Consider the following 27,898-nt stretch of genomic DNA (forward strand, 5'->3'; position numbering starts at 1 on the left):
CATGACAAATACTCAGCATATAGCAACCACCAATGAATGGTAGTTTATTCATTTCATAAATGTCTATTGTGTGCCTTTCAAGTTCCAGATAGTTCTTGAAAATACAGGAATGAATGAAATATGGGTCTTGCTCTCCATGCATGTACAGTCTAAAGGCAAGACCCCTACAGAGAGAGAGAGAGAGAGGCACTAAGATAAGGGCAAACAGGATGCTGTTTATCACTATTGCTATTATAGAGTTTGGCCCCTCTTTGGACCAGGCTTCTTTCTTCACCACGAGCTCACTTAAACAAATTAGTCCATTTAATCCTGAAACCATGTGCGGAGGACCATGAATTAATGGACTAGATGGTGTGACTTGCTGTAATAGAAACATGATTAGAACAACACTGTAGTATCAGATGTCACACTGGCATTATTTTTATATTTGAAGGCCCCTCAACTAATAGTCCTACCAGATCTCTCTTCTCCTTCCCTGCATAAGGAACATTGTTTTGATTGAAGTGAAATGGATGGGATTTCTTATATTTATCAGAATTCTGTTCTACTATAGAGCTTGTTTTGAAAATAAGGATTTGTTTCAACGCAATTGATATATTAGAGGACAAATGTGAAGTCTGCATTTACTTGTGCATGAGTCCATCTACAGAAAACACTAGGTGAACACAGAAAACTGCACCCAACTGAACCCAGCCAAATAGGAATACACGAAACACACACATGCACACCCTCAAACAATTACCAGCTCCCTCAGCCATTTTGTGTGTTATGAGCCTCACCCATCCTCATCTGCATCACAGAATTCCCTTAGATTCGGATAACACCCCTTCATGATCTACAACACTTCCATAAACAAACTTTAGGTCTCCGTCAGTATAAAAGGGCATGTTTGGGGGTGGAGTCAAGATGGCGGACTAGGAGGACGCGGAATCCGCGTCTCCTCACAGCTAGGGCACCTACCAGGCACCGGTGGGGGTACACGGACACCTAAGGGCACGGGAGGAACCCCCAGCAACCAGGTAGGATGTGGGGCTTGGGGGGAGTGAAGGGGGAGGAGAAGTGGAGGCGGGAAGGGACTGGGGCCCCTGAGGGGCGGCTGGGGGAGGGGAAGGGATCCCACGCCCAAGGGAGAAATTGGGGAACCATTGGGAGGGCAGAGGATCAAAAGGGAGTGTGGCCAGCTTTCCCCTGCCCGCTTGGGCCCCCAGGAGCCTGCTGAGATCTCAGGCCTGATGTTCTGCCCACCTAGGCTCCCTCCAGCCGTGCGGGTCCTGAGGGAGTGGGAGAGAGGGAAGGGGGAGCAAATGTAAAGGCCGGACCTCCCGGACCGGCATCCCTGAGGAGCGGCTGGGGGAGGGGAGGAGTTCCTACACCCAGCGGGACCCACCCACGGTTAGGGGTCCAGTGGCGATGGGGGAGACCCTGGGGGAGACGGTGGGGGAGGGGCAGAGGAATGAAAGGGAACCCGGCCAGTGCTTTCCCTGTCCACTCAGCCACTGGGGAGCCTGCTGGGCTCCCGGGCCTAACCCTCTGCCTTTGGAACCTCCTTCCTGCCACACAGATCCCAAGCCCCGCCCCTACACCCCCACCCAGGGCCCCACCTCTACCCTCGGACACCCCCTCCAACGAGCTGGGCCTAAACCCCACCCACACGCCCTCACTCAGGGCCCTACCTCCAAACTCCGGAACTCCACACTCCACAGGCCCTCCTTTCCACCTGCTGCCTCCCCGCTTCCCTGCAGATCCTAAGCAGAGGCCCCGCCCCACGCTCAAACGTCACCCCCCACCCACCTAGGTCCCGCCCCACCCAAACCCCCCACCCCCACCCCCACCCCCACCCCCACCCCCACCCCCGTAAGTTCCATCCCCTGCCTAAACTCTGCCTCCATAGCCATGGCTTTTATTTATTTATTTATTTTTTCCTCTTTTAGACTGGGGTTCTGTTTTACCTTGTTGCTTCATTGTTGTTGATTCTTTTATATTTTTATTTTTCCTAATAAGTCTTTTATTTTTATTTATTTATTTATTTATTTACTTATGGCTGTGTTGGGTCTTCGTTTCTGTGCGAGGGCTTTCTCCAGTTGCGGCAAGCGGGGGCCATTCTTCATCGCGGTGCGCGGGCCTCTCACTATCGCGGCCTCTCTTGTTGGGGAGCACAGGCTCCAGACGCGCAGGCTCAGTAATTGTGGCTCACGGGCCTAGCTGCTCCGCGGCATGTGGGATCTTCCCAGCCCAGGGCTCGAACCCGTGTCCCCTGCATTGGCAGGCAGATTCTCAACCACTGCGCCACCAGGGTAGCCTGTCTTTTATTTTTCTAATTTTATTTTATTCTTTACACTTTGTTAGTGATCTCTCCTTTTGGCTTGTTCTCCCCCTCCTTTTCTTTTCTTTTTTTGGGGGGGGGGGTTTCTAAATGATTTCAAAAGTATTTTGAGTCTTTTACATAAAGAAAATACAAGAAAAAGAAACATGGCAGATCCATAAAATATATGGAGGATAAAACTGTCCATAATTTAAAAAATTTTACAGTCCATAAAAGTCATCATAAAAGTCTCAAAAACATGAACCTCAATTATAATAAATATATGGCCTACTAGAAACGAAATTACTGTTACTAAAACTACTGATAAACTGCAAACGTATTTTAAACAAACATCTTATTATCCATTTTAATGGCAAACATACTGATTAAGTTTTAACTTGATGGCCTCTACGGATTGCAGATAATTCGAATAAATACTTCCAAATTTGAAAAGTAGCTTTTGGTCGGAATTTGAACAATCCTCCAGATTGGCCATGATTGCAGCCCAGCCTTGGTGCTGAAGATGTTCATCATGTACCAGACCGTCACAGAAAGAGCAAAGTTTCTTGGCAACTTCGTACATTTCCACTGCAAGTTGTGTCCTTGAAGCAACAGTGTGAAAAACTGCAGGCATCATAAGGGACTCTTCAACTTTTCTTTCCATGTCATTTTCTGTTGAAAAGGTAGTTTTAGGAATAGCAGGTAGACGTTCAGATAAGACCATTTCCTTGTTAAAAAGAAAAAGTGGATTTGTGTCTGTCCCGGCGCTGTAGGTGCACACTCTCCGGTCTGCAGCCGTGCACTCTCCCCCGTTGACCACCAACACCTGGTGCTGAATAGCGATCTTGTGCTTGCTGTGGATGGCATGCTTCAGGTCAGCCACAGTTTGCACTGTAAGTTCAGTGTCAAATGTCAGGGTGGTTCCAGTGTTCACCAGAAATACATACAACTTCATGATGATTTCTCTGGATTCTGTGAGCTTATACCGCACTCTGATACGATTACGCCAGGCACTGTGAAAAGGATTACCGCTTTTCTTAAAAAGCAGATTAAAAGTGTCTTATGTTTGCTTTGCTTGATATTGGCAACTGAATGGCGTTACTGGTTAAACTCAGTGAACGGGCAGCGCCTCCTCCTCTGCCGGCGGCAGCAGCAGGGCCCGCGGCTCCCGGCACCATCTTCCGCCGCCGCCTTGTCCTCGGCGGCTGCTACCAACCGTCCATCGGCGCCGCCAACCGACACAAGCGCCGCGGCTGGGGCCGCCGCCTCTGGGCGGCGGGGGCGGGCAGGCCCCTCGGCTCTGGGTCGGGGGCCGGGGGAGGGCGGGCCGCGGCCGGTCAGAGCCGAGGGGCCGGGCAACGGGGAGCCGAGGCAGCGCTGGGCTCGTCAGGGCTGCGGACACGCCCTCCTTTTCTTTTTCTTTTTTTTTTTCTGCTGTGGTTTTATTTTACCTTGTTGCAGTTGTTTCAATTATACTTTTATTTTTCCTAATATATTTTTTATTTTTCTAATTTTATTTTGTTTTTTATTCTTTGATATTGTACTTCTTTTTTTCTTTCTTTCTTCCTTTTTTTTTTTTTAACCGTGCCACAAAGCTTGCGGGATCTTGGTTCCCAGGCCAGAGGTTGGGCCGGAGCTTCTGTGGTGGGAGCTCCGAGTCCAAACCGCTGGACTAACAGAGAAACTCAGACCCCAGGGAATATCAGTTGGAGTGAGGCCTCCCGGAGGTCCTCAGCACCAAGACCCAGCTCTATCCAACTGCCTGCAAACTCCACTGCCAGACGTCTAAGGCCAAACAACCAGTAAGACAGGAGTACAGCACCACCCATCCAAAAAAAAAAAAAAATGAAACGACAAAAGAATTTGTTACAGATGAAGGAGCAAGGTAAAAACCTACAAGACCAAATAAATGAAGATGAAATAGGCAACCTACCTGAAAAAGAATTCAGAGTAATGATAGTAAAGATGATACAAAATCTCGGAAACAGAATGGAGAAAATACAAGAAACATTTAACAAGGATCTAGAAGAACTAAAGAGCAAACAAACAGTGACTTACTATTATCAAATCATATGTCATTCATCTTTTGGAGATTCAAAGAAAGTCCTCTTTCAAGCAGTTCACAATCTAATGTAGGAAATGGAAGATAATAAATTACATTAGAGTAAAAGAGTAATATGAAAGAGTAGTTACAGGGATATTGAAGAAGAGCATGTGGCTTTGTCTTTGATGGGGATTTTGCATTAAAGGCTTACCAGAGAAGTTAACAATTAAGCTCCACATTGAAGCTTAAGAAGCACTAGTTGGCGAGAACTGTACTGATCAAATGAACAGTTATGCAAAGATTTTGAGTTATAAAGAGCATTGGGGAAATATAAACAGGTAGGTAAACCTAGAGCATGGAACTTTTGTGGGGAAATAGCAAGGGATGTAAGACAAAATTTGCATTCATATCTAAGGAACGTTGGTCTGTTCTATAGGCAATAAGATATAATTTCAAAACTGTTAAAGGGATGAATGCCATGACTGAATTTTACATTTTAATGAGAGTATATTGACAGACTATAGAAGAACAGTTGGTGGATTGCTCATGTTAATGACCCTTCTAGGATGCTAGTTAGGAAGGAAGGAAAGAGCTTTCAAAAAAATATTAAGAATAGGTAAACTTCTCACTCCATTCAGCAGTCAATGACTGCATTATTTCTTTGTCTGGTTTTCTACCATCCTCTCCTATCGACTATCAAGCAACTATTTTTGTAGTTAAATAATTCATACCCAATTTTGGACAGAAGGGATAAAGTACATTTTAATAATTCAAGTTTAAAGTAGTTTAATGTGGCAATAAGCCAAGTGTGAGGTAATGGGGGGCCTGAACTAAGTTAATAATAAAAGGAAAGAAAGGAAAGAGGATAACAGATGCTGGACACATATTGGAGATACCACGGACAAGATTTGGCTGTTCATTGGATATGAAAGACAAAGGAGAAGGAGTCACTGATTTATGGAAGGCTATTTTGACTGGGCTCCGAGATAACATGAGGTATAGGGAAGTCAGAAGGAAGAGCTGCTTTAAGTGTCTAGTCTGTGACTTTGATTTTGTATGTAATGTATCAGTGTGTCAGCAGACTAGGAGATTACAAATCAAGTTTTGAATGAGTAGCCCTGATGTTCCATGAGTCTCTGATGAGTAGTTATCAAAGACATAATTAAATGTAAGTATTATAATTCATTTGAGAAGCAATTCCAGGGAATGAGAGTAGGGAAGTAGAAAAGTAAGACAGGGAGTGGAAGAAGTTAATAGAGTAATAAAGTCATCAATGTAGGTATCTGTAGCTTAGTCCTGCTTGGAATCCCAGGTGATTTGGAAATGGCATAGCACACATGCCTCAGATTATCCCACCCCAAAGGTGAAGGACCTGGGATATTTATCTACTAAGACCCCTTAATCATTGTTTGAGGGATGTTCCCAGGGATGCTAATTCCCTAGAACTCCTAGCCTGCCTTTCACATGAACAGAATAGATGCTAACAGCAAAATTCAGGAAGGCATGTACTACAATGGCAAAGGCAGGGCACTGCTACAGCCATCTTTAGAGGTTATGTGTTCTAAGAATGCCAAATTCAAATATTATAACATTATTTGCAAACACGATTAATACTTAAGTGAAATTATTTGTCTTTCAAGACATGATAAAGGCACATTTTCATGCTAACACACTGACATCAGCTCTGTTGCTGGCATGCAGGCATGATAATAGTCACTGGAAATAGAATAAGAAACACCACATGCTACGAGACATCATAGAAACCAGAGGAACAATTATATATGGTTAGAGAAAAAGTCAGTGTTTTCATCATGTACCTTATAACTTAGAGTGTGCATTCTGAATGTGTTTATGTGTATGAATGGTATATGTTTATGATGTTCAAGTTACTGCTAAAGTAATTGTACCTGATGGTTTCCACCTGTATCAGAAATTTCCTTTTTTTCTTCACTGGTAAACCCTCCTAAAGACATATTTTTCTCAGACATTCAGCTGGACTATGTACTACTTATTAAAACTCTGTTATGATTCTTTTCCATATCCTTATTAAATGACTGTATTTCACCTTCTGTCCAAATGTATGTATAACCATTATTACAAATCAGCTGGTTTCTTTACTGATGATAAAGGATTCTCTCAAAATAAGTTTATCATCTAAATGATTTTTCTAGGGCTTTTCACTTGCGCCATGAAGCAAAGCATTGAAAGAAATACAAATTGAAATAAGATAAAGAAATTTGTGCTTGTCCTGCTTGAATAACAAACTCTAGTAATAATATAATACAAAATTTCAAAAGAAATAGCCTGAAAACTGGAAAACTGGATAACATAGTTAAGAAAAAAAAACAGTGTGATAAAATATTAGCCATCATAGTACTACTTACAGAGATATTCTCTCCGTGCATTAATATCAGCGGGTGTATTTGAGTGATAAGTGTTTAGATATCTAGAACAAAAAATCTATTTTTCTCAAGAACAATACATTTTATTTTTTCTATTAAAGTGATCATTAAATGTATAGTTAAATTGTAATATCAACTTCAGAAATTGAAAGTTTTTTTACATACACGTCTACACAAATCAAAAATTATCAGATAGAATGTCTGAAAGTTCAAGAAGTATGATCATTGATACTCTGAAGATCAAAAACATTTTACTAACATAGAACGTGAGTCAGAGTAATGGATCCTTGACCTTGACCTTGAGAATGAGAAATGAGTTCTAAAAATCACTTACATAGAATAACATCTCAATCACCACTCAACAACTCTAATGAATTTTACCTTTCTCTGGGCAGAAAAGAAATATGTCTTACACATTGAACCATGCTAATTCCAGTTTGAGAATAAGTTGATGACATGTTAGGTCATTTTGCTTTCCAAATACTCAAAGTAGGCTTAGGTCCTGTGGTTTGACATTTTGCACCAAAAGATTGGGAAACACCTCTTGTCTATGCAGCATTCACCTATTCCTATGCCCAGAGATGGCCAGAAGCAGGAAGATAGAGTAAGAAATTAGTAAGAAGTCTGTTTTCCCTGAATTCCCAATTCTGTGCCTCTTCCACTCCATTTTGTATTATTGTATAATTTTTCAATATAAACATAAATATGTGCTGATTGTTTAAAATTTTTTAAATACAAAAATATATCATGAAAAAGCAATCAAAATTAACCATAAGCCAGACATCCCCACAATCACTGTTAATATTTTAGGATATACCTTCACATTGTATTTTTCCTGCACAATTATGTGATTAGAAATACATCTTAGTGCACCTAACTATTGCTTTTATTGGATTACTTCCACAGGATAAAGTCTCAGAAAAATGATTATCCGTTGAAAGGGTATGAATAAGGAGTGACATTTTAGTGGTAGATTTTGGCTATTGGCAAATACGTGGCTGCCTCCTTCACCAAAGCAAATGATCCAGTCCTATTTATATGAATAATACTCTAAAGCTCCATTTCATGAACCCATCCTACTGCCCATTTTATTTTACTCTTTTTATGAGTAATTTAATAATTTTTTTTATCATGAATTTTATACTCAAGTATTTCGATTTTCTTATTTGTCTGATTGTTGCATGGGAGTTATGACTCAGGAGCTTAAAGTTTGGCTGAAAGAACAAATTTCAATTAACACAGATTAGAATTTATTGACCTTGGTTTTTCATGACAGACAAATCAGTCAGTTAATGACTAAAATGTGCTTTTGACATATAGAGAAATCTTCCTAGAGTATAGACATAAATACGCCAACAATGACTTACGATTATCTTCAAAGCTAAGTCCAATTCTTTTTATCTTGGCCTTCATGGTCCTACTCAATGTGGTCCTTATTTCCATTTCTAAATTTGTCCTTAGGATTTTTCATCATGTTATAATATATGACATTTTTGAGAGAATATGGGCTTTATAATTAGCTTTGATTTCAACTTCTTACCAGAATACATGTTTTCTCTGTCATCTTGTCAATTATTTATTTTTGTCAAAACTCTAATAATACCCACTTCACTGAGTTCTTGTAATGATTAAATAAAATTAGGTATTTCATGTGAAATGTACAGCAAGGTGACTAGCACTAAAGAACACACTCAAGAAGGTTATGTTCCTTCTCTTTTCTTTGGTAAGACTTATACTCCAGCCAAACTGAAATTATATTGCTTCTGTGCTCTTCTACCCACCTTCCTCCCCCACAGAATTTGCTCATATAGTTCTCTCTGCTTTGGGGGATACTGTACCTATTTTCACAGTTGAGAACTTCCTGTCTTAGAGATCGAAAGCAAAACATCTTCATGAGGTATTTGCTCACCTTGCCCCTATTAAAAAAAAAAAAAAAAAAAAAATATATATATATATATATATATATATATATATATATATATATATATATATATATATATAATTTTTCTGAAATTCCATCACAGTGCTTTATCTGTACCTCTGTTGTGGTCATTATTACTTTTTTCCTCCTATTATAATTATGCATATACATAGAAAGAAAAGCTATAAATTATTTAAAAGCATGAGTTTTAGAGTATGAGGGGTATGGCCTTTATTCCATTCTATTATTAACTTCTTGTGTGTGTGTGAAGTGAGTTTTCAATCTCACTGTGCCTCAGTTACCTCTTCTTTAAAATAGTACCCATTTGTGAGGTTTGTGTGCGTATAGAGCTTGACACAATGGATCTAAATAGTGATGATGATGGTTATGAGCTTTGTGAGGGCAAGTCCAATTTTATGAGACTTGGGAACCTCTGCAGAAGTGAATAACATGTATGTATTGAACACAGTAATAGGAACCAAGTGGCATGATGTTGTGTCCTGCTGCCATATGCTCCACTGTGTTCTCTCTGATACTTGTAACATCATGGGCTATCTCACTGTTTATCTCTTAGTGCCTTTGACATGTCTTCCTTTGCCAAGATGTTGGGAGTTGTTACAAATGCCCTGTAGCTGTTTGAAAAAATAATTATCATAGTGTTATCATACCATGCATGTATGTTTACTTGAAAACTTAATACCCATTGCCTTAAAATGTAACATGCTACATCACTCTCATTTAATTTGCATAAGTAAATGCATCTATTGACATTTTTGTTCTTGATAATCCTTAGTTCTTACTTGCCTGAAAACTAGCAGATACAAACCTATAGTCAGGGATAGATAGATCTTAAAATGTTATGTAAGTGACGTCCCTGGCAAGTATTAAGAAGAGGAAAATGTGCACGTTCCACTTCCATTGTGAAGTGTAAGAAAGAGAAGAGAGAAAAATACAGAACAAGGTGGTGTGACACCAGGATTCAGACTTTCTTTTTCTCTGACAGGAACCTAAGTTGGAGGGTAGTATAAATATCTGTAATGGTATGGAGAGTCTGAGAATATTTGTGCTATTGGTGTACATACACAAGCATCAACTGAGGATTCTAGGGGCCTCTAGGAAAATCCATGCTTCAATTTTGTGCCTACATATATGATACAAAGATGAAAAGGGGGTAGGCATATAGATGGACCAGGAAGTGGTCCAAGAATTCTGTGATCTGTGAATGGTATGCAGTGGATTTAGAACTTTCTGCATGCCCTGCTGAAGTGACATGGAGATTTTGGAAGGTGCATTGAACTGCAAATGCCTAAGAGGTCATAGTATGCCTAATTTTAAAATTCCCTTCTATTCACTAATTACTAGGGAAATAATACTTACCTTAAGTAAAATATTTAGTAACCAAAGCATCTGTATATATTGTTCTTGCTTTAGTTCTGTTCAGTGTTTCTCAAACTTAAGTGTGCTTAAGAATTATTATATAGGTTTATAAAATGAAAACTACAAATAAAAATATAAAGGCGCTTTCAAGGTCAGGTTGGCCATATATGGTTTGTTGATTTTATAGTGATTACAGGAAGTATGTCCATTTAGCATTCTGCTGATGAACAATTTAAAGCAGTAGCTTGAAACCACAATTCTCTTGTGGTTTGATGATTTTCTTTAGTGTTACATTTGGGTTCCTTTCTCTTTGCTTTTTTGTGTATTGTAGGTTTTTGGTTTATGATTACCATTTTATATGTATATGCGTGTGGTTATATATGTGTATATATATATATAAATATAAAAGATATATATATATCTATATATATAGATATATATATATATATCTATATATATAGATATATATATATATATCTTTTAAACTGATAGTCATTTAAGTTCAAACACATTCTAAATGCTGTACATTTTTACTCCTCCCCCATGTTTTTTGTTTTTGACATATGTAACATATTTTTGTGTATCCCTTAACTACTGTCTAGAGCCAGAGCCCAACATGGGCCAGGGTTTCTCCTGGGATGTGCTGAGGGCCTTTATCTTGGTGAGAGTGCTGGAGCCAGAGGGGCTAGAGCTGGAGCCTAGCTCTAGCTAGGTGTATTGTAGCTTCTCCTGGGGCATGCTGAGGGTTGCTGCCTTGGCAGAGGGCTTAGAGTTGGAGCTGGGTTTGGGCTGGTGTGTATGCTGGGGCAGCCTTGGCAAGCCAGCTTGAGTTTCAGGCGCTCTTCTGTCTGCTGCTTCTGTGCCGGCATTCAGAGCAAGTAAGTTCATACTCACCTTTAAGAGGGAGTCTTGGTTTCTTATAGCCCTCTGACTCTCCTGGTCATAGGCTCCACTGGTTTTCAAAACCAGTTAAGTGGCTCATTTTACAGGTGCCAGTCCCCAGGGCTGGGGTGCTCAAACTGGGGCTCAAATCCCTCACTCTTTAGGGAGGATCTCCTAGTTTTTGATATGCCCTTCCTCTTTTGGGTTGCCCACTGGGGGTGTGGGTTCTGATTGCTTTCTCCCCCACCTACTCATCTCAGTGTGGTTTTCTCTTTGTATCCTTAATTGTAGAAGAACTGTTCTGCTGGTCTTCAGGACATTCTCAGGAAGAATTGTTCTATATGTAGCTGTAGTTTTGGTGTGTCTGCGGGAGGAGGTGAGTTCAGGGTCTTCCTACTCTGCCACCTTGATCCCACCTCCTTGAAAATGCCTTTTAATGTATCTCTGGGTTTTGTTCTTACAGATGCTATTGTTTGGAAATAATCCAGTCTGAGAAAACAGAGCATAATGGACCCTTTGAACCAAATTCCTCTCTCTACCCTCACCCATGCTCTCATCTTCTGTGTTCCTCATGGGATTGTTTCTCCTCCTGCTCTCAAACTACAGAGCTGACACTGTCTATATGCCTCTGTTTCTTTCAGCTTGGAAATTCTCTTGTGATAAGCGCAGTCCAATGCTAAGTGGACAGAGGGATGGTAGAAAAAACACTTAAACACAGTGCTGCCACTGCTCTTCATTGCCTAAATATGCTTGTTTGTTTTTTCTTTAATAAGGAAAAGAAAATGAATTTGTTTAATATTCTCTGTAATAGAGTGGTGGTGGGTAGCAAGATTATTTTTTTTTTCTTGTAGTGGTAACTGATCCTGTGTGCACTGATTTATACATAAGAATGTTCTTGATACCTAAGGAAAACCAACTGTCATTACATGAATGGGTTTATTAAAACCTTACTGCCTTGGGCAAGTTAGCACTTTCTTTTTAAGTCCCTGAATGTAAACATCTCTAAAATAAGAAATGAGGAAATGTCTGCATGAGATGCCAAGGCTGCTCCTGACCCTAGATTAATTGACCCTCCCTTTAATGCTTTGAGGGGGTGACTAATAAGCAACATGTTTAAGTCATTGAAATTCAAAACATTTCTTTTTTACCATCTAAAAAGGAGAAAAAAATTAATATGCTGTTAGGGTAGAGTCCTTCCAGTCACTGACACAAGTTGGATTCCTCCTTAAACCTGAGAGTAGTTTTACTGTGAGATTTGAAGGTTTTACTGAGGTTGGGGATTAGGAGACGAGAAGGGGTCAGTCATTCTTACAGTTTTTGTGTTAAGTGACAGAAAATCATCCCATAGGTAAGAAGCTGTAGATGCTTCTATTATATTTCACTGCAGTGAGTAATTATCATTGATGAATGATAACAAGGGCACTGATTTGGCAAGCACTCCTATTTCCAAAACCGATAGAGCCTTAATAATTAAAAAAGATTGGTATAATTTACATATGAACAAAGGAACCAAGATTTTACTGTGAAAAATGTTTTAAGCTTCCAAGTCACATAAATGTGGGTTTGCTCTGAGTCCTTGAGACCAGGAACTGGAAGCTGGAACACTTGTAAAGATCATCTAGAATTCCTAATTATTATTCATGAATCTTCTCTAGGACTACTCCAATTAATAATCATTTAAAATATATTTGGGCATCTCTAGAGGTATAGGGAGCCACAAGAAAGGTAGCTCATTCCATATTGGGTAACTCAAAATTATGTTGGTCCAAATATTTACAAGGAGTTGGGTATCCCCTTTTTTACCTTGCTGATATCTATGAGCATTATTTAAGTTTGCTTTATAAGGGATGTGTTTTAGTAGTGAGTATGGCTGTCAATATCAGAAGTAACCAGTGAGTGTCACTGTTCTAACACAGACAGATATTTATGGGTTTGTTGTCATGTAATGATCAACATCCTTGCAGCAGCCATTAAAAAGTTGTAATTATGCAGAACACAAGTAGTTGGCTGGATGAATCAAGGGTTCTCTTATTCCACCCACATCAGCTACTGTAGAAATTTTGGACATTTACTGGTACCTTTTTCTTGTTCACTAGTCTACTTCAGTTTTGCAAGAAGATAATTTATTTGCTTTCCCTTCAAAATAAGAAACTAGTCGTTTTCCCTAAAATGCTGTTTGTACAACTCAGTTGTTTATGGTCTGTAAACAACTTTCTCATGACTACTGGTAAATCTTATTTCTGACATTTATCCAGTGGAGTATTGATATAAAGGGAACAATAAAATTCTGAGCATACATTTGTACCAGGTTGCCTGCTAGTCATTCCCTGTATTTTATTTCTTTTAACTCCACAATGATGCAATGAGAGAGTCATTGTTCATGCCATTGTATAGATTAGAGAAAAGAGCCCGAGAGGTGTTAAATAACTTGACTCAGGGTGACATAGTCAATAAGTAACACATCTGACATTAGAAGCCAAGACTGACTCCATAGCCCCATTCTTTCCGCCATACCCTTTTGCCCTCAGACTCTACATAAATAATGGGAAGCTTAGAAACTAGTATCGCAATCCTTGAATATGTTGGGATTTTGATGGACTCCATAGATTACACCTCTCTCTTCCCTGCCTGAATTTTAAACCAGTTGATAAATAGAGCACTAGAGACTGACAGATGGCTATCAAAAGGTCAGCTGTATAACTGATGAAAGCTAGGAGAATGGGACTTTGATGTGAGCAAATGAGCTTGCCCAATTTCCTCTTCTTCTGAGCTTGAGACCTTCCCACCAAGTAACTGACACAACTGGGAAACCTCAGGCAACCTCCATAGTGTCAGACCCCATATTATGTGGCAGAAGAGAGGGGAACAGACCAAAATAGAGGATAAAAAATTGCTGAACCAAGCATTCCTAGCTCCTTTTTCCCCAAACTTGCAAATCATATAAGCCAGATAAACTAGATATTTTCCCCTGGGGAAGAGAGGCCAGGGGTGTATTCTGTTGAAGTCCTCCACTTAGGAATTTTATATATGCAAGTTTATAATTCATATATTATTAACAAATACAGAAAACAATGAAAAGGAGTACTTAGCCCCCCCTTTCCATGAATCCAGGATTTTTTTCTTTAAACAGTTCACATTTATTATTGACAACAATAAAAATAAATATTGTATTATATACTGTATATATATTGCATCGTATTACCAAGAGTGAGGTAATAGGTTTATAAAACATTTATAGAATTTGATATGCAAAATATGAAATTAGGAAGGGAAGTGAATTAAGACACTAGTAATAGAAGGGGAAACCAAAATTATTAGGGCTGAAAAAAGATGAAATGACAGCAGCATTTTTAAAAGAGTATAAGGTACTGAAAGTGAAGAGACATTACAAATGGCATGATCAAATTATATATGCCCTGTAGTTCCATTGCAAGGATGATCAGGTGATGTATTAGTCATGAATAAACTCTGTAAGCATTTGTGCAGTGATGTGCTTTGAACTCTTAAAGATGCATTCACAAAGGAATGTGGAAAAATTGTCCCCTGAAACAGATGTGTTTTTATATCTGTAATGCCAAGCAAGATTATTTTAGGCCTTGTTGTCATATATTAATTATAAAAATTTGAGATTTTACTCTGAGTGAAGTGGAAGTTCACTGAATGAAGGGTTTTAAGCAAAGGGGTCATATTAGCTGGATTTCATTTTAAACTCATCTGCCTCATGTCTACTCACTCTCAATCCCAAACCTACCCCCATGCTCAGCAACTGTGATAGTAGAGAGACCAATTAGGAGACTTGCAGTAGTGGAGATGGTGAGAAGTCATAGTTAGATTCTGGATATATTTTGAAAGTGGACTGAATGTGGGTTATGAGAAAAAGTCAAGATTTTGGTCTCCAAGGTTTTCCCCATCAACTGATATGGGAAAACTATGAGTGAATTTGGTCTGGGAGCAAATGTCAGGAGGTTCATTTGGGAATGTTGTGTTTGGACATGATTCTTTCAGATCAAGTGGAAATGCAAAGAACACAGATATGTGATATAAATGCCTGGAGTTAGAGAGAGAGATCTGGACTGGAGATGTGCTTTTAGGAGATATCAGCATTTAGATAATGTTTAAAACCATGAGATATTATGAGATCACCAAGGGTAGGGAATAAAGATAAAAAAGAGAAGAATCCAAAGACTGAGCTGTGGGCCTTTCCAAAGTTGATAGGTCAAGAGATGAGAGTAACGCACAAAGGAGACTGAGAAGGAACATCTAGTGAGGTTGGGGAAGAGCCATGGAAGAGTTGTGTCCTGGAGGACAAGTGGGGAAAGTATATCAAGGAGGAAGGCACAAACAATTGTGTCAAATGTCCCTAATATACCAAATAAGATGAAGATGAAGAATTGACCATTGACTTTGGCAATGAAGAGCCATTGGTGACTTTGGCAGTCTTCCTGGAGCTATGGTACAACAACAATGACAAAAACCTACTATGGAGGGTTTAAGAAGAGGAGTTATAAATAATGACTACTGACCCTACTTTTGTGGAAGTTTGGAGCAAAAGGGAACAAGTAAATTGGGAAGAAACCACCAGGAAAACTGGAGTCAAAAGAGGTTGCTTTTTTTTTTTCTTTTTAATTTTTAGGGATTAAAACAGCATACTTGTATGGTGATGGGGAGTTACCAACTAAGGATAGAGTGGGGTGGGGAGAGAGGCTGGATTTGACTCTGTAAGGAGAGAGCATGGGAAAATTATTGGTCTGAAGTAGGTGAGAGCGATGGAAACTACTGCGTAAGTAGAGGAGATGGATGGGCTTAGTTGGGAGTGCAGTTAGTTTATCTTGAGTATCAGGCAGGAAGTCAGAACACATGGGTACAGATGCCAGTGGGTGGGTGGGAGCTGTGGAAGTTTTCTTCAGATTGCTTCAATCTTCTCAGTGAAACAGGAAGCAAAATCATTAGCTGAGAGTGAGGATTGGGGAGGAGGTGTTGGAAGACAGAATTTGCAGTGAGGGAATAAAATATGAAATATTCTTCTAGGAGAGTAGCAAAATAAGATGACCAGGGAAATATATTTTGACTGCTCGTCAGCATTAAGGACCCATTCGAGGTTATTGTTATAAATTTTAGGGAGATCAGCCTACATGTTGACACATTTTTTCCTCCAGTTGTGTTGTGGTTTAACTGCCCAGGTATATTCATTGAGTTGGTGTAATGTGCACATGTGCACAGACAAACACACACACGACTCATATTTTAAAAAAATTGTTTTGTGTCTCCCCTGTTCTATTCAAAAGAATATTTTTAATAATATCCATGGTCATGTTACAGCTCTATCTGAGATGGTATTTTTGAAAATAATAATACAAAGGCTTGATGCCATGTCTCTAAAACAGTTGCTAATATTTTTCTTCCTTTTGTCTTTTTCCCTCTAGACATTGAACCTGATTTTAAAACCAAACAAAAATACAAACAAAAAGCACTACACCCCAACTAACATAACCAAGTATGTAAGAATTGAAAATTATTTTAGAGATCAATTCTATTCCCCTCATTACAGATGGGGAAACTGAAGCCCATGGGAGAGGGATTGGCCCATAATACGCAAGATTCCATATAATTCTACCCATAGAATTTCCCAATCAAACTACCTTATTTGTTTTCTTTAGAGCCATATCGCAGATCAGATTCTGCTTTATGTTATGATATGGCCAAGGGGTATTACTGGTTCAGATTTTGGCAGTCATGTTGGAACAAACTTCTAGGCGCTTTCATTATAGATCTTCTTCTGCAGAACAGGTGTGTAGAAAAAGGTCTGTGTTAATTCCGGGCAGATGCTCAACCTCTCTTCTCCTACATATGCAACAGCTCAGCTGAAGCAAAAGTAACCTATCCCTGCATAATATCCCTCACATTATTTTTAGGAAAATGGCATTACTGTTGCCTGGTTACCTCTTTATTTTCTTAATTGCCTCTTTATAATGTGAGTTTCATAAGCTATAGCAACCTCATGGAAAATCCAGAATTACAGATGATTACCATTGTCATTAACTTTCTCATTTCCACTTGGAATTAAAAGTCTAGATACCTGGATTCTTTTCCTGTTTCTACCATAGATTTGTAACCTTGGTTAAGTAACTGAACTTTCTGGGCCACTAATTTTTTAACCTATTAAATGAATAAAATGGACTTGATCAGTGGTTACAATATTTTTAAAGTAGCAGCATCCAGGTTGTGTGAGAAATGAAAATGAAGTTGCTGTTTGTTTGTTTTTGTTTTTGTTTCTTAATTTAAATCAGAGCTAGGATGGCCCAGTTGATTACTCTTTCAGCACCTTCCAACCTTCCCAGGTTTCCTTGAGACAGCTGCACAGAACCCAGGTTCTCCAAGGATCACAATTTAAAACTGCTAGAGGGTCTAATATCACTTCTGGTTCTATCATTTTATATATGATGTTACGCTATGTGTGTGTGTGTGATGATGAAAATGTTCAGGCAAAAGATGCACCTGTAGTTTGCAAAGACCCTTAAATACCTTAGGCCATAGACCATGAACTTTTATTTTTCCCCTCATTGATGTAGCTTCAAAGGAAAAGAAGTAGGCTCAAAGTGAGATTGATGGATACCTTTGCCTTCTCATCCCATTTTTAAGTTCCATAATATAGATAAACTTATATCTGTTAGAAGAAGGTTCATGGTTATGGGTGGTGGAGAGTGAGTAATGCCACAGATTGCAAAGTGGGGAGAAACTGGTGATTCAGCCCTGCTAAGCTCCAGGTACTGGGCAGAAGCTGTGAAGGCATCTGCCAAGATCCAGCCAGTCTGCCAGTTATCGTGTGGTATCTGTCTCACATGATTCTTTACATGTAAACTGAATTTTACCCTGATCTTTGGAGAAGTGAGGAGAAAGGTTCCTTCATACAGAAGTGGTTAAGGCTTAAGAGTTCATTTTCAAAAACCAACAAAACTCAGAATACCTCTGATTATTCTAATGAATAATCTAAGGGCCTTAAACAAATACTACTTTCAAAATTCTTTTTATGTTTATATCACTGTAGAAGCAGTACAGATAACAAATTACAAACACTGGAATGTATATAGTTCAGAGAAGAAAATAAAAGTCTAAAATATTACTATTTGAAGATTAGCAATTTTAATATTCTGTAATATTTTACTTTCAGCTTTTGTGTAGACATATACATGCATTAATGAAATGATAATGATACCATACAAAAAAGTGTTACCACCAGCAATATATAAAAGTACTTTGTGATAAGATTCTCACAAATATTAAATATTATCAGTTTTAGCTTTTGTAATATGATACCCTATTCTTGTTTTTATTTCTTTGATTTCTGGTGAGAATATTTTTAGTATTTACATAATTTTTAATATTTTAAATTTGCTTTTAGAATAGAGCAAGCTTTCTCCTTAGGCTTTTATAGTGACTTAAATTGACCACTTTTAAAATAGTATGCTTAAGTACATGCAGCAGTGGCCAATGTAGGTTAACCTCTATATAATACTTTAGTGTTGAGGATTCATATGTTATATAACTAGTCACCAATGAGGAGCAATAATGCAGCATTACCTTTTTATCCATTAAATTCATGTTAAATTTTTGTGTTATTTGAAATTAATTTTCTCAAATTACAAACACATTATATATAATATGTAACGTATTTATAATATATTTATTTATTTAATAACATGTAAATCCCCCCATGACCTCCCAAAGCCACTCACCACAGGTGACCACTATAACAACTTAACATATTATCCTTCCTTAGTCTTTCCAATTTATATAATACAGATACATTCATAAAATAGGGGGATTACAACTAGGGAGGTCATAACATAATAATTTTTGAAACTTGCTTTGTTCCCTAAGAATATATAATAATATCTTTCCACATCAGTATATGTAGATCCACCTCATTCATTTTAATGGCTTCTTCATAGGATTGTAAAATTTTGAAAAGTTTTTTTAGGACTTGTTTTCAATTGTTCAGTGTTAGACATAATATGGTAATAAATATCACTGTGTGTCTATATTTTGGCTTTGTACATGTATTTCAGTAAGAGAGATTCCCAGAAGTGTAATTGCTGTGTTAAAGTTAATGTGTGTTTTAGTTTTTAAGTTACTGCCAAACTGACCTTAAAATGGGATTTGCCACTTTAAAGTTGTATCAACAGTGTATGTCAGCACCCATTTCTTTATACACTGTCAAACCTGGCTCTTATCAGTGTCTTTAGATATGTTGGCAATCTGACGGATTTTTTTTTTTTTTACGTCTTTATTGGAGTATAATTGCTTTACAATGTTGTGTTAGTTTCTGCTGTATAACAAAGTAAATCAGCTATATGTATACGTATATCCCCAATCTGATGGCATTTTGTTTTAATTTGTGTTCTTTAATTGTTCCTAAGGTTTCACACTCTTTTTCAAGTACAATCTCCTTATATATGTTAAAGAATGACTGATCTACAATTGTGTCTTGATTTCCTCTTTCATTCAATTGTTAATGTTGGATTTTTGAAAACTTTTATAATTAACTTCTAATTTTGTTGGATTGCAGTCAGAGAATATGTTCAGAGATACACTTATTTGGTCTCTTGAAAGTGAAATCCTATAGCTGTCTCTTTCTGACAGCCTGGTGATGTGCCCTGGTTGTGCTGCTAGTTTGGGGAATTGCGGAGACCAGGAGTTGCTGTGGGAGGACTTGGTATACTATTCCAACCAAACAAATGACATCAACAAAATGCCCACTTTTGCATGGTTGTTTCATGATTGCTTAAAAGGTTTATCTCTATTTTCTATATCTAGTGTTCATATTTCTACATAGTAATTGCACACAACACACACACACGCACATGTGCACACACACACATACACACACTACCGCCTTTGAGCTAAACAACCAGGTAGTCTCTCCCCATCTCCTAAAAGCTTTCCTGCCTTAGAAGCAGAACTTTTGCCGTCCTATGTTTCATAAAGCTTTGCACTAATTTTCCACATGATACATATCTACATTAATCTTTAAACCTCCCACAAATATACTTTTTAAGAAAATCTATTCACTTCAACCTAATGCTTAAATTTAATGCTTTACTTATAGCAAGTTATGTATTCCATACCTATATCCATATCCATGTTACAACTATGTGAAAAGTTAAGTTGCAGGGGGTTTGATAAGAGACATATTACCATCCCAGTTCAATAATTAGAAACTACTTAATTCTCGTTAAAGAGAGAAGGAACTTCAGATCATCCACCTCAATCCCATTTTACAGAGACAGAAATTAAGGAAAAGTGAACTTCCCAAGATTATCTGCTTAGTTGGGCATGACTTACTTTCATTCTGAACTGATTCATTAGTTTTTGTTTGTTTGTTTTTGTTTTTGACCGCACCACACAGCTTGTGGGATTTTAGTTCCCCGACCAGGGATTGAACCCGGGCCCTCGGCAGTGAGAGTGTGAAGTCCTAACCACTGGACTTCCAGGGGATTCCCCATTAGTTCTTTGAAAATTGAAAAAAAAATTCACACAAACCTTTGTAATCATGAAAAACAATCATAGGTTAAGTTGTGTTTCACCGTTGATGGTATACGATTTATTGTGGTTTAAAGAGCATCATTCAATGAATCAGTGAGTGGTTGCAAGCTTTTTAATTTAAACAAATTCTGACGCTGGTTGTCCTTTCTTCTTCCATCTCTTTCAAGATTATATGTAGCTCCGTCAGTGATACTGGTGTCCAGATTTGTCAACTTATTTAAGCAATTTAACCACACTAGTGAAGGCTTTCCCACTGAGTCAAATAACAGACATCATTTGTGCCTTAGTCATAAATCCTGATAAAATGGGTTTCAGAGCAAAAGCAAATTTGATATCTAATATTTAACAAGTAGTCTGGGGAGACTTTTACTTAGAAATCAAAATTTAATGAGATATTTCAATTCACTATTGCATTTCTGAAGATGAACTAGTCTGATGTAATTCTCTTCTTTCAAATTTCTTTACTGAACTTTCTATAATTGTTTTTCATGCAAGATTTGAAACATTTGTCCAGATATACATACTGACACAGAAACTAGCATTTTGAAATTGATATGCATATACATGGTGGACAGCCTCCCAAATTAACATTTAAGATATAGAATTCTCCCAAGATAGAGCTGAAAATACCATAGTGTTTTTGTTTTTTGTTTGTTTTTGTTTTCAAATACTCCACTTGTGGCCCTTCATTTCCTCATTGATTCCCTTTCTATCTTCTGCCAACCAGATGTGAGTATTGGCTAGGAATCTGTCTTGGCCTCCTGTACTTTTTTCTTCCTATTTTTCTCTTCCAAGAGCTTTCTCCTTATATAGGTTCAGTTCTCACCTTTATGTGTGTACCATCTCAATCTATGTCTCCTTCTCCTACCCCTCTCTCAGCTCATGAACACATGTACTGAGTTGTCTCACATTCAACCCAAAGATAGTGTGTCTGAAGCTGAACCTGTCATACTGAACCTGCCTGACCTTCTTCCATGCATCCTAATGTCGACATTGGAAAACTTGGGTCTCCTGAGCTTGAAATATTAGCATGAACTATGATATCCTTCTATTTCCATCTCTTCCCTTTACCTACTCTCCAGCCAATTGTGATTTTCTGATGTTTCTTTTGTAATGTTACTTATGTGTTTTACTTTCTACTGCTACAACTTGATTGGAGCTTCAGCCTACCTTTAAGGATTCCCAGATGATCTATGAGGATCTATACCATGACTTTTCCATAATCTTCTACACACAATTGCCAGATTAATCTTCCTAAAACTTACTTTTAATAATTAGGGCCTCTTCCTCAGTGTCCTTCAGATGTAGTTAATGATTTAGTGAAAAAGACAAGATGTTTCAGTTTTGTTTACCATCACATGATTGAATTGGACCACATGTTTCTCAGATTCCTTATAATTATGTCATTTTCTGCATTTGTTGGGCTGGAGTTCTGTAAACATGCTTCTCCAACCCCATCTTCTTCTCCTTGTCTCTCAGGAACCCTTTGTCTATTCTACTTCCACACTTATCTCATTACTTCTCACACTTGAAGTAACTTTAAAATATCCTTGGTCTATCCAGATCCTTTATACTTTTGAAGGTCAACTTAAATCTTATTACCTGAAGATATTCAGTTCAAAATTATTATTACCATTCTGAAAAAATATCTGGCCTTTGCTCAAAATCATTTTAGATGTTTTATCATATTGATAACACAGTTGGAAAATCTAAATACTCTTTTCCAAAGACATGTAAGTGCTAGGTAAGAAAGAATAATGAAGAAACCTGGGTTTAAGTCTCAGCTCTTTGACTTCCAGTCTGCATGTCTCCTAACAAGCCCTTTACCCAACACACACTGTGTCTCCGTTTGCTCATTTGTGAAATAAGTAGGGTTGGATTAGATAGTCCCCAAGTCTCTTTCAGTTTATAATTCATAAACCAATATTTAAAGACATTTCATATAGTATAGTGTAAACTATACTCTACTATTATACATCAAACTCTACTATTATGAAATAGACTCTATTTTATTACATGTTTATCTGGTGATCATTAAATTTCTCAAGCCCAGGCCCTTATAAAAATATTCAAGCTTCAGAATCAAAATGATAGATAAATTACAGGGTAGTTGTTATATTTTTATTACTGTATAAAACCAGTTTTATTCAGTTGAGCTATTAAAATGTGGGGTTACTTACTCAATAGGTTCTGATACTAATTCCAGTGTGGGTTATGGGAGAAGTTTCCCATACCAGCAAGCAATTCTTGGGACACCACCTGGATATCCTACAATTCAACTCAATTCTGACACTGTCTTTCCAGAAATATCATCAGATTCCACAGGTTACAAACTCCATCCTACAAGACTGCCCCCCCACCCCCATACTTCGCATGCTTGTCACAAGCCCAAGTTGTTACCTGTGCTTCTGACTGGCTACAAATTGGAGGTTTCAAGGACCCCCCTCCTTGGTCTTCAGATGCCAGTCACAAGCCCAGGCTGTTACCTGTAGTTCTGACCAACTGGCTATATATTAGAGGTTCCCATGAGTCCCTCCTTCCTTGGGTTTGATCAGTTTTTTAGAGAGGCTCACAGAACTCTGAAAAACATTTTACTTACTAGATTACTGGTTTATTGTAAAAGGTTATAACTCAGGAATAGCCAGATGGAAGAGATGCATAGGGCAAGGTATGTGGAAGGGGCACAGAGCTTCCATGCCCTCCCCAGGTGTGCCAGTCTCACCAAATCTCCATGTGTTCACCAACCCAGAAACTCTCAGAGCCCTGTCCTTTTAGGTGTTTATGGAGGCTTCATTACAGAGCTGTGATTGATTAAATCATTGGCCATTGGTGATTGAATTCAATCTCCAGCCACTTTTCCTTCCCCAGATGTCAGGATATCAGGGGGTGGGACTGCAGTTCCAACCTTCTAATCACATTGTTGACTGTCTTAGAAATTAAGCCCCTATTCACAGGTGCTTTCCATAAGTCACCTAATTAACGTAACAAAAATACCTTTAAGCCTCCCACACTTAGGAAATCCCAAGGGTTTTAGGAACTCTAGGCCAGAAATGGGGATGAATACCAAATATGTATTTCTTATTATAAATCACAACATCACACTTATATAATATATTAATTGAATAAGCTAGGGAACTTTTATTGGAAAAAAAAAGCTTGCTAAGTACAAGTCACTGTGACAAACATCGATGGATTGGGAATGGGGATGAAGATACAGAAATGAATTCAAAGGTTTGGTATCTACCTTCAAGGAACCTATTGTCTAATGGGGGAGGCATACAGATAAAGAAATTACTGTAATTATAAGCATAAGAAGCTGTTAATTGTTACCACTTATTGAATACTTACTGTGAACTAGGACCTATGCCAGAGACTAAAATACAAATGCTAATTAACATGCACAAACTATTTTTTACAACAAGATTCCAAGATTATTATTCCTATTTTGCAAAAGAAAAAAATGAGATCAGAAATCTTAATCTCTCCAAAGTCATATAACTAGAGTGATGAGAAAGTACTATCCATTACATCTTATTAGGTATCTTTTGAGGCTTGGAAATATTTCTGTAGAAAGGCTTATTCAAAAAGAATAATTATTTCTAAATGGAGGTGTCACTTAGAAAATTGCCTTTGAAAGTAGCCTTAGAGTTGAGTCTTATAAGAAGAGTAGATTTTCCATTGACTTGGTGGGTAGAGAAGTCATTTTAGGCACAGAGAACAGATTGAATAAAATCCCAGAGGCAAAGAAGTAGAAGTCATATTCAGGGAATTCTGGTGATTAGGCATATATAATAAGAAGAGCAGGGAGTGAGCAAAGAAAAAGATTTTGAGGTTGGGTGGGCAGGATATTAGAAGAGTGTGTTACTTACCCAGGGCAAGTTAATTGGAAAAAATAGCCATTCTAAGTTCTTTCAAAGATGACATCTCAATCAGCTTGCATAACAGGGAATAGAATCTACCCACCTGCTTAGTTCCTAATGCAATTTACTGAGGGCTGTGTCTTCCTACACACTTCTTCATAACTAATTTGACCTATACCAGATAGTAGTTTTACAGCAGCTGCAGTCAACATGAAAAGCTCTTTTTTTCATGATAATTTTCTACTCTCTTTCTGGTCTATTGAGTTTCTAAGCAATTTTTTTCTTGTTCTTTGTTCCCTCTTGCAAAAGTTTTGCTCTTCTCATCGTGGGCTTGAAAATAGTGTGTGGGTTGCCAAAAGGCAGATACAATGAAGGTGAGTTTTGAGGTTGGTTTCAGGTGCTCCCACCAACTTTTTTCTTCAGTATAATGGAGGAGCAACTCCAGAGTCTTTGTGGGGTGTGAAAATTTAACACATTTCCAGGATCACATTCATATTATTAATTATTATGTATTTTATTTAATTTTATCCAGTAAAGCCAATCTACTGACACCGGGTTTTGGTGAAGGAAAGTGCAGCATTTATTGCAGGTGCCAAGCAAGGACATCGGGCAGCTAATATTCAGAAGACCTGAACTCCCTGATGGGTTTCAAAGAAGGGTTTTTAAAGGCATGGTGAGCGAGAGAGTCTCAGGGTACATGATCAGCACGTGTACAATTCTCTGATTGGTTGACGGTGAGGTAACAGGGTGATGTCACAGGGGTTAGCATCATCAATCCTCAGGCTCCAGCCAGTCTGGGGGCTATGTGCTCATGGTCATCTTGCAGTTAACTTCTTCCATCTGGTGGGGGTTTTAGTATCTGTGAAACAGCTCAGGAATGTGCATCAGATGCTATTATCTATGTCCTTCAGGGAGGAACTAAAGATTCTGTGACTCTGCTATATGGCTGATCCATTGTTTAAATTGATACCAGTTCTCCTGGCCCAATTGCTATTTCTTTGTTACTACGTGTTCACATTTTTCTAATCATTAATTCTTGAGCCAGCCTTTTGTGACTCAGGAGAGGCCTAGGAGACTAAAGTTTTTCTATAAACAAGAGGTGGGCAAAGGACATGGAGGGGTCTGTTCTGGGAAGGCCCCGTAGGATCCTGCTCAGTTACATATCCTTCTAGTGAAATAACATTTACTTATAAGTGTCTAATACAAGAGCTTACATTTAAAAACCTTTGTACCACTTGTTTTTAAGAAGTGATCTTACATTATAAAATAACTTGGTAATCTAAGTATTAGTAAATTAATCAGCAAAAAAACACTGTGTAAACAATGCAATATATACTTAGTTATATCTTTTAATGTGAGACATTTAATGTAGATTTCATATGGTGAGGGTTTAATTTATATATATGAATACACACACGTATCTACATATATAAGACAGCAAACTGCCCTAAAAACCTTTAACTGTTAAAAGTTAACAATATAACAACACATAATAAATGATATCAGATAAATGCAAAATATACTTAATGATCAACTCCTTTTTGAAGTCCAGTCATAAAGAGAAAGACCAAGCTATTGGTTAACCAGTTGATTGGTTATTGGTTAATTAAGTTAACCAATTAAATTACCAGGGTTAGATGGAGAATAGATCACTCAGAAGGTAGATAGTTCAAACAAGAAAACATAAAACAGAGAGACAAACATTGGCAATACTTTTTAGAGAACTTTGCTTAGAAGAATTTACTCTGGTCTAAGAGATCCCTTTACCCCCAAAACAAATTGAGATGTGTACATTGAGATATCATAGCTTCATGCTATTAACCTTTCAAGTTATATAACTCACTTACCTTGCCTTGATTCTAGGCTTGACAGAAATCTTTGGACTAGAATTTATTTTCCAGTGTGTGTGGTGTGAATGTGTGTGTTTTGGGAAATGCATGTGCTGGATATATGATATGACTGCCAGTCCTCAAAGCAGTACTGTTTCCTATGACATAGGATTCATTTTATTAGTATCATATTGGTATTATTTTATTCCAGGTTTACTGATAGATCATTGACGTATGTGTATTTTTAAGGTGTACGATGTGATGATTTAATACACGTGTATATTGCAAAATGATTACCAAAATGAGGTTAATTGATACCTCTATTCCCTCACAAAATTACTGTGTGTGTGTGTGTGTGTGTATGTGTTGATAAATTTTAAGATCTATTCTCTTAACAACTTTCAAGTATATAATACAGTATTGATGATTATAGTCACCATGCTATACATTAGATCCCCAGAACTTATTCATCTTATTGTTGGAAGTTTGTAGACTTTGACCAACATCTCCCCATTTCCTCCTCCCCTATACCCTAGTAATCACCATTCTACTCTATGTTTCTAGGAATTTGGCTTTTTTATATTCCACATATAAGTGAGAACATACAGTATTTGTCTTTCTCTGTCTGACTCATTTCACTTAGAATAATGCCCTCAAGATCCATTCATGGTGTCACAAAAGGCAGGATTTCCTTCTATTTATGGTTGAATATATATACACAATAGAATATATCACATATCCCATCTTCCGTATCCAATCATCCATCGGTGGACACTTAGGTTATTTCCATGTCTTGGCTATCATGAATAATGCTGCAGTGAACATAAGGGTGCAGATATCTCTTTGATATCTTATTTTTATTTCTGTTGAATATATACCTAGAAGTGGAATTGCTGGATCATATGGTAGTTCTATTTTTAATTTTTTGAGGAACCTCCATACTGTTTCCATACTGGCTTTGCCAATTTACATTTCCACCAACAGTACACACGGTTTCCTATTCTCCACAGCCTCAATACTTGTTATTTCTTGTCTTTTTGATAATAGCCATTCTGACAGGTGTGAGGTTATATCTCATTGTGGTTTTTATTTGCATTACCCTGATGATTAGTGATGTCAAGCATCTTTTTATGTACTTCTTGGCCATTTGTATGACATCTTTGGAAAAATGTATTCGAGTCTTTTATCCATTTTTTTTTTTTTTTGCTATTGAGTTATGTGAGTTCCTTATATATTTCAAACATTAACTCCTTATCATATAGGTGATTTGCAACTATTTTCTCCCATTCGTAGGCTGCCTTTTTATCTTGCTAATTGTTTTTCTGTGCAGATGCTGTTTAGTTTGATGTAGTCCCACTTGTATATTTTTGCTTTTATTGCTTTCATTTTTTGCAATTCTCGTCATATTCAAAAAACTGTTTTCAAGACCAATATTAAGGAGCTTTTTCCTTACGTTTCCTTCTAGTAGTTTTATGCTTACAGGTTTTGCATTTAAGTCTTTAATACATTTTGAGTTAATCTTTTGAATAGTATAAAATAAGAGTTCAGTTCACTCTTCTGCATGTGGTTAGCCAGTTTTCCCAGCATTATATTTGTGTTATTAATATATCCTGCGAACTTTGGTACCCTGACTCCACCTTTAAAAAGTTTCTGCTTCTTTCTGTCAAAGTCACATTTCTGAGACCATAACTGAAAATCAGTCTCTCACCATTGTAAGTAAAAGCCACCTGAGGATGTC

At 37.8% G+C, this 27,898-nt stretch overlaps 1 protein-coding gene across 1 annotated transcript in view; it reads left to right on the forward strand.

Annotated features, from left to right (window-relative positions):
* ANO3 (anoctamin 3) overlaps nucleotides 1-27,898 on the forward strand; it is a 414,700-nt gene that overhangs the window by 93,230 nt on the left and 293,572 nt on the right. Inside the window, 2 exon segments of the mRNA XM_061203163.1 lie at nucleotides 24,631-24,685; nucleotides 24,687-24,705. Of these exon segments, the coding sequence (XP_061059146.1) occupies nucleotides 24,631-24,685; nucleotides 24,687-24,705 (74 nt within the window).

This window comes from Eubalaena glacialis, chromosome 10 (genome assembly GCF_028564815.1).
Source record: "Eubalaena glacialis isolate mEubGla1 chromosome 10, mEubGla1.1.hap2.+ XY, whole genome shotgun sequence".
NCBI classification, from domain to species: Eukaryota; Metazoa; Chordata; class Mammalia; order Artiodactyla; family Balaenidae; genus Eubalaena; species Eubalaena glacialis.